Source organism: Salvelinus alpinus, chromosome 8 (genome assembly GCF_045679555.1).
Source record: "Salvelinus alpinus chromosome 8, SLU_Salpinus.1, whole genome shotgun sequence".
Lineage (NCBI taxonomy): Eukaryota > Metazoa > Chordata > Actinopteri > Salmoniformes > Salmonidae > Salvelinus > Salvelinus alpinus.
In genome coordinates this window covers 44,946,102-44,960,845 of record NC_092093.1, presented here as the reverse complement: position 1 = coordinate 44,960,845, position 14,744 = coordinate 44,946,102, and the positions used below count along the sequence as shown (strand labels likewise).

The following is a 14,744-nucleotide window of genomic DNA, read 5'->3' as shown; positions in this document are numbered from 1 at the left end:
CTAACCAACCTTTATTTACGTTGTGATGCAGTCACAACCACAAGTCTCACAAAACTGTTTTGGACGAGACTGACTTTACGACCGAAATTATCCTATTTACACTTTGTAGTTATTTTGACAGTAGAATAAATGTGTTTAACTTATATTGATGCCACATAGGCTGTTTACTAAATGAGAAGTTTGTTTTTAGGGGTAGTTGCTCCTAAAAACATTTCTAGCCTGTCCATCTATTGGTAACAGGGTAGACGTGTTACTGTATGCTGGACCGCTCAGTTCTGCCACAAAACACCAGAAAATTGTCAAAAAGAGTATAACCAGCGCACCTGCTTTTACTCGATGATTACTAGATGTTGAATGTTTCTGTTGAAGAAAATATATAAAAATTAATAATTTCACCATATTGAAATGAGTTTAGTTGAGGTAACAGAGTTGACCTTAAAATGAGGGACAGATGTAAATGTCACTAATCACATGAAATAAATACATCTTCAGAAATGACTGTCAAAGCAACAAAATAACTAACGCTTTAAAATGATGGAACTTGGATACAGTATGGGATACAATCTTCCTAGAAGTGACCCTGGGTTGATGGAGGGACATGTCAAAATGCTACATTTTGGCACAATTTACTTAAAACAAAGGGACACAAAAAAAGGCATTATTTTCATGGAACGACCCTCCTATTTCATCTCTAAGTATAATACAGCACAGAACTCAAGTTCTCATTATTATTTATTTATAAAAACATTTAACTGGAGCCAAGTTCAATACATCCAGTCAACATTGTTCACATGGCACTTTAAAATCCCAAGCAAATATACGTCCTAATCAAAAGGTGCAACATAAGTCTTACAAAAACCTACATAGGAATCTTGGTCCTGAGAACAGTTTCCATTCACTTACTGAGAGCTTGGTAGGCTGTTCAACTAACCTACTTAATCTATGGCTTAGCCTTAGGGGTAGCGCCAGCAATATTCACCCACGCTATCCATTGCTAGAAAACTATGTACCAAGAAGCATGGGTTAGTAATAGACTTTATAACCCTTTTTTTTTTTCTTTTTTTTTTTACATTTGATAATGTGTCAGTCAATGAATATATCCAGAACAATTGCAATTGTTTGATAATAAAACAGGGAAAAACATCACAGGTAAAATCATGCAGGAAATATTGAATCACAGATCCCAAAGCACACTTATGGTAGTGCAATGGACTTGACACTCACACAATATCAGTCATTATGCAACAAGTGTTCAGTGGGGAACATTTCAGCTAACTTTTAATTTGTGGTTTAAATTCAAAGCCCTAAAAATGTACTAAAAGTCCAATGTCTGACATAGTATTTATGTTGTCACTAGTGACACATTAGTAAAATGTACAGTGCAACAATGAAAAACATTTGAAAAAGCATGGAACCAACAGCCCACTGGTGTCATATGCAATATATTGTCCAAGTTACTACATGTCCATGATTTCACACCAGGGGAAATCAGAAATAAGAGGTCAGTACAAATGGCTGAACACAAGCCCATCCAGGGCTGAACACAAGCCCATTTTCCCAGTTGAAAAACAGCGGTGAGAGCCACCAAACCAAATGACACTGGCCAAGACCAAAACATTGAAATTAAATCAACTCAAAAACGAGTGTATTACCATATCCCAGAATCCAATATTAGTTAAGTGTAAGAAACCACAGTAAACCCATATATACAGTGCCTTGCAAAAGTATTCATCCCCCTTGGCGTTGTCCCTATTTTGTTTTATTACAACCTGTAATTTAAATTGATTTTTATTTTGGATTTCATGTAATGGACATACAAAATATTCCAAATTAGTGAAGTAAAAAAAAAAAAAAAAATTGTTTCAAAAAATTATATATATTAAAAATACATTTTAAAAAGTGGTGCGTGCATATGTATTCACCCCCTTTGCTATGAAGCCCCTAAATAAGATCTGGTGCAACCAATTACCTTCAGAAGTCACATAATTAGTTAAATAAAGTCCACCTGTGTGCAGTCTAAGTGTCACATGATCTCAGTGTATATATACACACACCTGTTCTGAAAGGCCCCAGAGTCTGCAACACCACTAAGCAAGGGGCACCACCAAGCAAGCGGCACCATGAAGACCAAGGAGCTCTTCAAACAGGTCAGGGACAAAGTTGTGGAAAGTACAGATCAGGGTTGTGTTATAAAAAAATATCTGAAACTTTGGACATCCCACGGAGCACCATTAAATCCATTATTAAAAATGGAAAGAATATAGCACCACAACAAACCTGCCAAGAGAGGGCCGCACACCAAAACTCACAGACCAGGCAAGGAGGGTATTAATCAGAGGCAACAAAGAGACCAAAGATAACCCTGAAGGAGTTGCAAAGCTCCACAGCGAAGATTGGAGAGACTGGGACGGAGGTTCACCTTCCAGCAGGACAATGACCCTAAGCATACTGCTAAAGCAACACTTGAGTGGTTTAAGGGGAAACATTTAAATGTCTTGGAATGGCCTAGTCATAGCACAGACATCAATACAATTGAGAATCTGTGGTATCACTTAAAGATTGCTGTACACCAGTGGAACCCATCCAACTTGAAGGAGCTAGAGCAGTTTTACCTTGAAGAATGGGCAAAAATCCCAGTGGCTAGATGTGCCAAGCTTATAGAGACATACCCCAAAAGACTTGCTGCAAAAGGTGGCTCTACAAAGTATTGATAGTTATGTACGCTCAAGTTCTGTTTTTTGTCTTATTTCTTGTTTGTTTCCCCCAAAATATTTAGCATCTTCAAAGGGGTAGGCATGTTGTGTAATTCAAATGATACAACCCCTCCCCCAAATCTATTTTAATTCCAGGTTGTAAGGCAACAAAATAGGAAAAATGCCAAGGGGGGATGAATACTTTTGCAAGCCACTGTATCAATGACCACAGTAGTGCACTCTATCAAACGATGTTATGTTATGGTTAACCTTTTGGGGATTTATAAAATGCCTGCCACCACTGACACATTTAACCGATGCTGCAACAAGCCTTGAGGAGGGCTAGTCCAAGATCCTATCAATATATGTCACCTGGAATTTACAACCAGGAGTTTACAACAGTTTTAAAGATATTGTCATGTGCAGTTATCTGAGAAATGTGTTGTCTTTATGTCACACACGCATGGTGTGGAGTACGACAGGGTTATGTTATCTACATGTCACACACACACACACACACTTTCAGCATGTTGCGAGGTCATCATATCAGGTCAGTTAGCCCTCTTCCTGCACCCTTCCCTCGTCCAGCAATCTTGTCCTCTCCACTGGGTTGACTTCCTCCTCCTCCACGCTGGCGCAGCCCAGAATCCTTGCTAGCAGGGGGCGGTGAAGCCCATTATACAGTGCCGCACCCACCAACAGCACAATGAAACCCAGCACCTGTAACCCATGGAACTGCTCCCAGCCCAGAGCCAGACTGACCACCCAGATGACCACAGTGCGCAGGCTGTCCAGCACCATGCGCGTGGTGGCACTGATCTCCTTGGTGACAGAGATGCCGGCAAAGTTGAAGAAGGCGATGGACACCGTATTACCGAGCAACGCCAGGATGATCATGGGATTGTGGCTGATCTGGCAGAAGGCGTCCAGCGCGTCCTCAAGGACATGGCGGGGGTTGTTGCTGAAGCTGCCCACCGGGATGTAGAAGAAGGGGACGAGGAGGAGCGAGAGGATGAAGAAGCCAAAGAACCCTGGAGAATGGAGAAGAAGGGTGGAAATTAATGGAGGCAGGGTGAATTACTAACGGAGCGGTCGAAATGTACATAATTGTTACCTGGAGGAAAATGGAGGGTCGTGCTATTTCAATTTCAGTTAGGGGGAGGGTTTAGTATTGTTTTATTTATGTAATTTATAATCGATTAAATGTCATACTGCTCTGTGTTTGAGAATGTGTTGGTTATTATATCTCGATGTGTGCCCAATTCTGCCCCTCATCCCTGATTCTCTGCTGGGCGCGCAATATCAAGTGCGCCTAGTGTAGCCTCAATCAAATGATCAATAGCCTATACTATAAACTTTAGGCCTAGGCTATACGAAGAGCATGCTCAGAGAAGGACAGGGCAAAGTTATATTTCTAAGAAAATGTACTTCCTCAGTTTTTGCACTGCTGGGATGGTGTATATAAAACTTGGCTACACTGATTACACACTTCAATGGATAGACGTTCCCAATCATGAGCCCTGGCCTGCCCTGCTCTTGCTAATGTAAACCCTTTTTTTGCTGCCTAACCAATGGCTGTGCTGTGTACAGTGGCTCTTCGCCATGTAATGTTTACAAAATGAGTGTCTCCATATCTAAGCTTCTGGTCTGTCCATTATGTTGTAATTATTATTTTGGGTATAGGAGATGGGGACTTGTTTTTTTCCCAAGAGTTCAGGGAGAGCCAATATATTTTACTGAATGGAGGGCCATAAAAAAAAATCTCCAGAGGTCTGATTTTCTCCAGGTATCTCGCATTATAAATAATGTACAGTACGTAATGATCTACAAACATTAGCACCATCTCAAGTACGAAATGGTGACAGACATTCTTTTCCTGTTGAAATAAATTAATGGTTAAATAGGTCATTAAGTACTATCTACACATCTGATTAGTATGCTTGTGTTTCTTAAGAGTGTACAGCTTTGGGAGTGAAGCTTACAAACACCATTGTTACATTCTGTATATGGAGTTATACATTAACCAAATGCACACAGCCGTCCTATGTATATAGTACATTCACTGTACCGTACCTTCAGTGCCCACTGCCCGTAAAGGATGAACATCGTGCTTGTAGACAAACTTCTCCTCCAGAACCATCTGGACAGCAGCAATGACCTGGGCCATGATGATCAGAAGGTCACCTTAGGGTTAGAAGAGATGGGTAAGGCCTTTGCACGGCAGTTCCTCATTGGACATTTATTTTAGTAAGATGTTGCTGGTGTGGGAAAACCAGTCTCTGTAGAAGCAAAATCTAAATAATTAAAAGTCAATAGACTCCAACTCAAGTCGTTGGCCCTGTTTGAATACCATTCAAATGTATCCTTCCCATTTTCCTTCAGGTAATCACTGATCAGATGTGACTGGACTGGTGAAATAACCGCTCTGTTAAGCTTGCCTTCAACTATCCAATCATAAGTTAGATCCGTAATTAATTCAAGTGAGGAAGGAGGGAAAGATATATTCTAAGACAGTGGTTGGTAAACACTGTTCTAAGAGTATTCGAACAGGGCCTTACCTTTGTCACTAAGTGCCCACTCATTATCCTCTTAACAATGAGTATGTTTACATGCACAGTAATAATTTAAGATTAAACTGATTATGGCAGTAGGCAGAGTAGGGCTGACACCATTTAGTTGACTGGTCGATTGTTTGATCAAGATTTGTTTTTAGTCGAGCAGCGGCAAATATATATATAAAAAAAACGTTATGGCACACGAGACGCCTGTCTAAGTGGACCGATCTATTGCGGAGGCCACGGGGATGGCACACCGGTATCACCATTAGTACATTTACCATAATTTCAAATTATTTAACCAAAGTTTGTTTGGTTATGGTAATTTCTGTTAATGCATTCAATATATTATTAGTCTTACCGTTGTCATTGTAGGAGTGGACACGTTGTTTGCGGAGCGCACAACCAAGGCTACACTTGTGAGGAAAAAGTTTCGGTTTATTTTATTCCATTTATGAGTTGTCAATATATTTATTGTCTTTTGTTTGGAGCGCTCCTGTCAATCTTGAGTAAGGACACGCACCTGATTACGCATGGACCTGGGCCTAGACTACCTGGCCTGCACACAAATGTAGGCTTATAAATGTGCCCATTTGGCAATCTGATACTATTTCGGATTGTCTTAACTCACCATCACCGCGGAGGCATTTTTTCTTCGCCTCAAAAAGCAAGTCAACTAAGTCTATTTTTACATTCATTGAGAATGACAATAGTTCCTCAACGTAGCCTATTTGAAAAGCCTTTCCAGCTCTCCCTTTTGATAACCACTCAGCATGAAAGGGGGAAAAAATGGTATGTTCTGATCCAGTAGAAATGTCATAAACAAGGTCTACCTGATTACTTCTTATATCTTGTGCAAATAGCCTACAGCTGTGTCTGTCTGTCCGGAGCTCACTGGAGCAGGAAACTCTAAGGGCCCATAATATTTCATACAATGTTGCAAGTTTGCTAGCATGAGCTTCAGACCGGACCCAAGTTAATACAATGTTCAAGTTCCTTATAGACAGGCCATGCATAGCCAATGTGATTTATAGGATATTTTATACCTGTGGGCTGCAATGTTTTTATTTGTTGGCTTGATGTAGGCAATTTTTTACATGTATTTGATCTGCGTACAACCCACGCAAGCTTCCTTCTTTTGCAGAAGTATATTGAGTTTGGAAAAACTGGATGTATTCATCTTAGAAATAGTTTTCACATACAAACTTCATATGTCCGAACTCAGACTCAAATAGGCTTCACAAAAATAACACGTTCGCTGTGGTAGAATGTTTATTTTGATTGGTGATTTTCTGCATTTATCGAAGTCCCATAAGGTAGCCTGATTTCCGATGTGTCCATGTAAACAGGATTAAGGAAATTGTTCTTCTTGCAAAGCATGTAAAAATTTAAAATCAAACTATTATATTAATCTAACTATTCACAATAATTGTATTATTGTGTGAATGTAACCATACTCATTGTGTTCTAACAGTCCTACCCTTGCTACTACAAGTATCCCCTTCCAACCCACCATTCTCTCTACCTTACCAGTGATGACCTCGCTAAGTTTGTGAGAGTCGTCCTTGTGTCCGCTCATGAAGTCCGCCAGGCCCACCACTATCAGGCCCAGGATGGTGATGAGGATGCCTGTCCACTGACTGGCTACCAGGCGGCGCCCTAGGAAGGCCACTGACAGCAGGCCTGTGAAGATGACCACTGCCCCGCGCAACATCTGGAAGCTGGAGGCGCTCGTCATGTTCAGAGCTGGGGAAGAGAGTCACAGAGGGTCACAGACAGAGCTTGGTTCAAATAGGGCGGCAGGTATCCTAGCGGTTAATAGTGCTGTGCCAGTAACCGAAACATTGCTGGTTCAAATCCCTGAGCCGACTAGGTGAAAGGCACTTAACACTAATTGCTCCTGTAAGTCGCTCTGGACAAGAGTGTCTGCTAAATGACTAAAATGTAAATAGGATTTCTTGTTTCAATATGTCTGCCCGGAGTGGCAAATGGGCAGCAGTTGCACTTTGGGACTATTCAATTGGTTCAACTGGCAATTAGTTCCAGGCAAAAGAAAGCAAATACTATTTGAACCCAGGTCTGCAGGCAGTCAGCACAAACTTTCACTATGACAATCTAGAGTTCTCAGATATTGTGTTACAGTTCCTTAATAAAATGGAAGATACATCACAGGAACTTCAAGTTCAATGGAAAAACGTGTTTGTAATTGTGTCTCTGACCATAATGTTACAGATAATTTTGAATTCCTTGCAGTTTTTGAAAAATACTTTTGAAGAATATAACTTTTTGATGTAGCCCTTTTTGATGTGAATTGTCACATTCAAATATTTTATGTAAGGTGCGAGGGAGTTAAATGGCGGCTCAAGCAACAAGCAACATGCCCAGAAACTCTGGAGCCCACTGCAATACCAAATGAAGATAAATATCCCAGATGTCGGGGTCACATACCAACATACATGATGGAGGTAGCGGTCATGTCACAAAGGGCAGGGAAAAGGAAGAGGAGGGGGTTGAAGCTCTGGCCCGTGTTCATCTTGGGCTCTGGTCTCCGTCTATCGTGACAAAGCAGCATGTGGAAGACAGCCAGACAACTGAACTCCCCCAGGAACATCCCTACGGCCTAGTGAGCGGAGGCAGAGGGGTAGAAGGAGAGAGAGAGGGGAAGCAGAGGGGTAGAAGGAGAGAGAGAGGGGAGGCAGAGGGGTAGAAGGAGAGAGAGAGGGGAGGCAGAGGGGTAGAAGGAGAGAGAGAGGGGAGGCAGAGGGGTAGAAGGAGAGAGAGAGGCAGAGGGGTAGAAGGAGAGAGAGAGGCAGAGGGGTAGAAGGAGAGAGAGAGGGGTAGAAGGAGAGAGAGAGGGGAGGCAGGAGTGACAGAAAAAAATAACAATGACACATTTAATCCATTCAAAATGTTGATAAAGACAAGTGACTGATTTAGGTCTTAGCTTACACACTATGTATTTTTATTTGAAAGACTGTACCTGTACAAATGGGTGGGCGAATGCGTGTTCAGGGGAGTTTTTACAACCCTTTGCGGAGAACATGTCAGCCCATCTGGGGAAGAAGAGAATGTTGATTAAGTTTGCTCAAGAATGTCACACCAGGTCTCCCGAGTGGCGCAGCGGTCTAAGGCACTGCATCGCAGTGCTTGAGGTGTCACTACAGCCCTAGGTTCGATCCCAGGCTGTATCACAGCCGACCTTGACTGGGAGACCCATGAGGCGGCGCACAATTGGCCCAGCATCGTTCGGGTTAGGGGAGGGTTTAACCGGCCGGGATTTCCTTGTCCCATCGCGCTCTAGCGACTCCTTGCGGCGGGCCAGGTGCCTGCAAACTGACCTGGCCAGTTGGACAGTGTTTCCTCCAACACATTGGTGTGGCTGGGTTTCGGGTTATGTGAGCAATGTGTCAAGAAACCTTGGAAGGGTTGTGTTTCAGAGGACGCAAGGCTCTCGACCTTCGTCTCTCCCGAGTCCATATGGGAGTTGCAGCGATGGAACAAGACAGTAACTACCAATGAATTTGCTGTTTGTTTTGGTTGTGTTTCAGATTAATTTCAATTGGGGACAAAATAATGGTAAATAATGTAGCGTCATTTGAGTCACTTTTATTGTAAATGAAAATAGAATATGTTTATAAATACTTCTACATTAATGTGGATGCTCCCATGATTACGGATAATCCTGAATGAATCGGCAATAATGATGAGTGAAAAAGCTACAGACACACAAATATCATACATACATACAGTGCATTCGGAAAGTATTCAGACCCCTTGACTTTTTCCACATTTTGTTACGTTACAGAAGTATTCTAAAATTGATTAAATTATAATTTTTCCTCATCAATCTAAACACAATACCCCATAATGACAAAGCGAAAACAGGTTTTAATATTTTTTTTCAAATGTATAACAAAAATTTTAAAAAACTTATTTACATAGGGGGAGGCCCTTTGCTACCCTCAGACCCTTTGCTATGAGACTCGAAAATTGAGCTCAGGTGCATCCTGTTTCCATTGATCATCCTTGAGATGTTTCTACAACTTGATTGGAGTCCACCTGTGGTAAATTCAATTGATAGGACATGATTTGGAAAGGCACACACCTGTCTATATAAGACCGCAAAGTTGACAGTGCATGGCAGAGCAAAAACCAAGCCATGAGGTTGAAAGAAAGAGCTCAGAGACAGGATTGGGTCATGGCACAGATCTGGGGAAGGGTACCAAAACATATCTGCAGCATTGAAGGACCCAAAGAACACAGTTGCCATCATTCTTAAATGGAAGAAGTTTGGAACCACCAAGACTCTTCCTAGAGCTGGCCGCCTGGCCAAACTGAGCAATCGGGGGAGATGGGCCTTGGTCTGGGAGGAGACCAAGTACCCAATAGTCAGAGTTCCAGAGTTCCTCTATGGAGATGGGAGAACCTTCCAGAATGACAACCATCTCTGGAGCACTCCACCAAATGAGGCCTTTATGGTAGAATGGCCAGACGGAAGCCACTCCTCAGTAAAAGGCACATGACAGCCCACTTGGAGTTTGCCTTTAGACAAGATTCTCTGGTCTGATGAAACCAAGATTGAACTCTTTGGCCTGAATGCCAAGCGTCACGTCTGGAGGAAACCTGGCACCATCTCTACGGTGAAGCATGGTGATGGCAGCATCATGCTGTGGGGATGTTTTTCAGCGGCAGGGACTGGGAGACTAGTCAGGATTGAGAGAAAGATGAACGGAGCGAAGTACAGAGAGATCCTTGATGAAAACTTGCTCCAGAGTGCTCAGGACCTCAGCGAAGGTTCACCTTCCAACAGGACAACGACCCTAAGCATACAGCCAAGACCTGAAAATAGCTGTGCAGCGACGCTCCCCTTCCAACCTGACAGAGCTTGAGAGGATCTGCAGAGAAGTGCAGAAGTGCAGGAAATACAGGTGTGCCAAGCTTGTAGCGTCATACCCAAGAAGACTCAAATCAGTAATTGCTGTCAAAGGTGCTTCAACAAAGTACTGAGTAAAGGGTCTGAATACTTATGTAATTATTTCTAATAAATTAGCAAAAATGTCTAAAATCCTGTTTTTGCTTTGTCATTATTGTCACCCCCTGATCTGTTTCACCTGTCCTTGTGCTTGTCTCCACCCCCTCCAGGTGTCGTTTTCTGTCTGTCTGTGCCAGTTCGTCTTGTTTGTTCAAGCCTACCAGTGTTTTGTGTCTCAGCTCCTGCTTTTTCCAGTTTCTCTTTTCTCGCCCGCCTGGTTTTGACCCTTGCCTGTCCTGACTCCGAACCCGCCTGCCTGACCACTCTGCCTGACCCTGAGCCTGCCTGCACCTTTGCTCCTACTCTGGATTATCGACCCCTGCCTGCCTTGACCTGTCGTTTACATTTACATTTAAGTCATTTAGCAGACGCTCTTATCCAGAGCGACTTACAAATTGGTGCATTCACCTTATGATATCCAGTGGAACAACCACTTTACAATAGTGCATCTAACTCTTTCAAGGGGGGGGGGGGGGGGTTAGAAGGATTACTTTATCCTATCCTAGGTATTCCTTAAAGAGGTGGGGTTTCAGGTGTCTGCCCCTGTGGTTGCCTGCCCCTGTGGTTACAATAAACATTGTTACTTCACACAGTCTGCACTTGGGTCTTACCTTGATCCCTGATAATTATGGGGTATTGTGTGTAGATTGATGAGGAAAAAACATAATTTAATCAATTTTAGAATAAGGCTGTAATTTAAGAAAATGTGGAAAAAGTCAAGGGATCTGAATTCTTCCCGAATGCACTGTACATACAGAAATCTTGACTTTTCACATTTTGTTTCGTTACAGCCTTATTCTAAAAAGGATCAAATTGTTTTCCTCCCCTCATCAATCCACACACAATACCTCAATGATGAAGCAAAAACAGTTGGATTTTTTAATAGCTATTTTATAAAAAATAAACTGACACAAGTATGCAGACCTTTTACTCAGTACTTTGTTGAAGCACAGGGTAGGCTGTCATTGTAAATAATAATTTGTCCTTAACTGACTTGCCTAGTTAAGTAAAAAGGTATAAAAAAAAATGGAAATAACATTTAGAAAAATTGCACTTGATATGCGTTTAAAGGCTATGGATGAGAAAGTTAACTTAACATTTCCAAATGTGTGTCAGTTGCATGCTGCTTTGTGATCTATTAACAGCAAGGGTTGCATTAAATAGGCTAAATATTTTTTACTGATGCATTTAGCAATATTCAATTCATACGCACAAAAGCATTCACTGTGAAAGTTGATAAGCTATATATGAATGGCCTACATGCAGCCTATGTGCAGCACTTAGCTCAATTGATCGAATCAGTTATTGCTTTCTTGTGCCAACCGCGAGCAACACCTGTCTAACTCAGACATTCCTCTCGAAACACAGGGATGTCGATTCACATGGGACTAGCAGAGGACCATGGAGTTCGCCAAAAAAACTGTAGGTTATTCTGTCTGTAATTGTTACTCTCCTGCCACGTAGAAATGACTGACATAGCAGATTTGGACGCGACTAAAAATACAGATGTGGTGTTTTGTGCTCGTGCACATAATTACATTACCCGACCTCCCGCAGTAAAACTAATCCCATTCCAATAGGGCACAATAGGGCATATCATATCAGACAGCAAAATTCATGCACTAGACATGACAAATAAACTTGAAACGGGGGAATGTTTACTCGTTGCTCAGGAGGTAAAGGGAAAGTCAGATGTGTGGAATACATTTGTCTTGCTGTGGAAAATACTGGAGATCAATAAAAAGGTGAGGAGCAAGCTCTACGTGCATATTATGTGCGCCAAACAGGTGCTGTATAGATTACAATATCATTTATCTGACCATTTGGAACAATGTAAAGACTAAATCAATTCTAAGCATACTAGAGAGTTAGTTTTTTTAAGCCTTTATTACAGCAAAGACTAAAAACAGTCGCATTCATTTGCGAATGCAATTTCCAAAATGGAACGGTTTATTTATTGAAGCAAATTATTCAAGGCTCGCTTTGTTTTATTTTAAAACTAAAATGCTTGATTGCATTTCAAATCATGAATGACTCGAATGCTGTATGATGACATTAACAAATTAATGATTGATTCAGTAGCCTATATAAGTATTGAAATATAGGCCTAAGTAAGTTACAGTATTAAGACTAAACAGGATGTGCTTTTAGGCCTAAAGCTCAGTGGTGGTTATACGAGGCTGCTATACTAAGCCTACTAATGATAATTACATTATTTATAATAATAATAGTAATAATAACAATAAGATCAAGAAAAAGGAGCGTGTTAATAAATATAATTTTTCGGACAATTTGGAACAGCCTAATAAACAAATCATTGTGTTTTGCCAGATGTCTAGCCTGCATTTTCCGTACTTGACGCCCATGTGCTTAGCTTTCAAATAGCTAAAAGCGAGCTCGTTGGAGAGTGTGTGTGTGTACTTCCGTTTGTACCACCGCATGGTAAAACAACGCACGAGTTGAAAATACTGAACGCATGCGGTACACAGAATGCACCACAGCCTAGTGCGGTACCCTCAACATTGCGTTACTGACTGCTCCATTGACAATGAATGACTTCCGCCGGAATGCAATGAGTTTGATGCATCGGGTGGACATGAGGCGTCAGTCTCGTCTCTGCTCCACACACACCGAACAGATTCCGATACGCTGTTTTGAGTTTTTATGCAACTTGATGAATTTATTTATTGTTATTATTAATTAATTAATATATATATATATATATATAAAACTATATAATTATTATGTCCCCCCACTTCTAAAAGCAAAGTTGCGCCCCTGCAGGAACTGAACATAGAGCTCACAGAAAAATGAAATTCAAATGATTTTATAGATGTTGTTTAAAAAATTAAAAAAATACCCAACATTTCAGTTAATCGGTCAGCACTAGCACCTATTGGCTTTTATAGTCCAATAGGCCTAACCAGTAGAGGCATGACTGGCATGTGAGTGTTCTCCTTGCTGATTCAATAGAAGGGATGTAGTAGTCACAGTGCCACACAACGTGATGATGCCGCCTTTTCCCTCACACATCAGCAGATTGAGCTCCATATCACAAATATGCCCGATTGAGTCACCGGTTTATTGACAAAATGTAGCTCTTGATCTGAAGACATTTGACATTCACACACTGCCAAGTTTTAACACAGTTGGTCAAATCCACTCAAAGGGTCTTCGCAAATTACCCCTAAAAGAAATGTAAAAAATTCTACACAAGAAGCAACTGTTCTCAGTTCAAGATAACATTCTCCTCAGTGATATGCAGACAGTGAAGGGTTTGGTTTCAGGTGACTGCTCTGGTAAGAAGTCCCAAAAAGTGGATGAAACTTGATCTCTCTATTTGCTACATTGACTCATTTCACTGAGCAAGAGCAACCATGTGTAACATACAGTATCCATACGGAGGGACTTTTGCCAGACTAGACCACATCTTTGACAAAATGTTAAAAGTTGATCAGGTGTCATTTCCACATGACATAAAAAAGCAGAGTATCAGAACTACGACCTGTAACCCCAATCCACATCCTATTTTGCATGACATCAAAATAAGTTAAACTGCTGTAATTTACAGAAGTCAATTTAGAGTCTTGTCTGTTTTGTGGCACAAAGCCAGTGATTTGCTGAGGCAACAGTGTCCTGCATTTCATTACATGACAAGACACGAATCAACAGTGACGCAAGGCAAACGTGAAAGGTTTCCTTGTGTCTGGCATTTTGTCTAATGTCTAGCAATTTCACAATTTCAAATGTAATCATACATTACATTGACACCTGTAATTAAACTTACAGAATATCATTATCAACCATGCTTGATTGTATGAAAATGTATTTATTTACAAAGACGGTGGAAATATATACCTTTCCCAAATGAAAGATACCATGAATCGCCAATTTAGACAACAGTTGATACAAATATATTGAGGAACAACTCTGTTTACCAGGAACAGTGCAATAAACATGAAAAACAGCCCGAATCGTGATGGTCTAACACGCATTACATTAGACGTTGGCTACATTGTAAACACGGTGACATCAATGGACAACATAACTGAAGCGTTCACTTACTTTGCCGATAGCGTGTTGATAGAGCCGGTTGTGAGCATAAGACCCGCAAGAAAGAGTTGATACTTTGTCCAAGCCATGTTGGACGTGCGAGGATATAATATACAATTACTAAAAACTTTGTTTCAAACCCAGCAAGATGTTTACCAGCAACCGTGTGCACTCTATCTGCCTACAGAAATCCAATCACATGACTTTGAGTGTGTCAGCTGACTGAGTGCGCACAAGCAGTGAAAGGATGGTTTCTGGCTCGTGGGGCATTTAGTCCCTGAATGATGCCTGAAAGGCAACCCTGTCTCCTACGGAGTAGGTTACTTTTTGAAGACACGGACTGCTTCTGTATGTGTATACTGTTTAATACAACGTAATAAAAGGACATTCAAGCCCCTCCTATGTCACTGC

General features: G+C 41.3%; 1 protein-coding gene across 1 annotated transcript; it reads right to left on the bottom strand.

The window, feature by feature from the left end:
* Positions 1 to 714: 714 nt before the first annotated feature.
* On the bottom strand, positions 715 to 14,537 carry LOC139583203 (solute carrier family 35 member F6-like). The gene is made up of 6 exons (XM_071414034.1): positions 14,346 to 14,537; positions 8,229 to 8,301; positions 7,697 to 7,868; positions 6,779 to 6,994; positions 4,767 to 4,877; positions 715 to 3,724 (listed from the first exon to the last, which is right to left on the bottom strand). The coding sequence occupies exons 1-6, from the start codon at positions 14,420 to 14,422 to the stop codon at positions 3,249 to 3,251; spliced, it is 1,125 nt and encodes a 374-aa protein (XP_071270135.1). The 5' UTR covers positions 14,423 to 14,537; the 3' UTR covers positions 715 to 3,248.
* Positions 14,538 to 14,744: the final 207 nt, after the last annotated feature.

What these genes read in the sequence shown, in the direction of transcription:
- LOC139583203 (XM_071414034.1), bottom strand. Translation starts at nt 14,422, where the DNA reads ATGGCTTGGACAAAGTATCAACTCTTTCTTGCGGGTCTTATGCTCACA. An exon ending in ACTTAGCGAGGTCATCACTG is followed by an intron (nt 4,878 to 6,778) that starts GTAAGGTAGAGA and finishes TCTAACCCTAAG; the next exon opens with GTGACCTTCTGATCATCATG. An exon ending in ACGGGCAGTGGGCACTGAAG is followed by an intron (nt 3,725 to 4,766) that starts GTACGGTACAGT and finishes TCCATTCTCCAG; the next exon opens with GGTTCTTTGGCTTCTTCATC.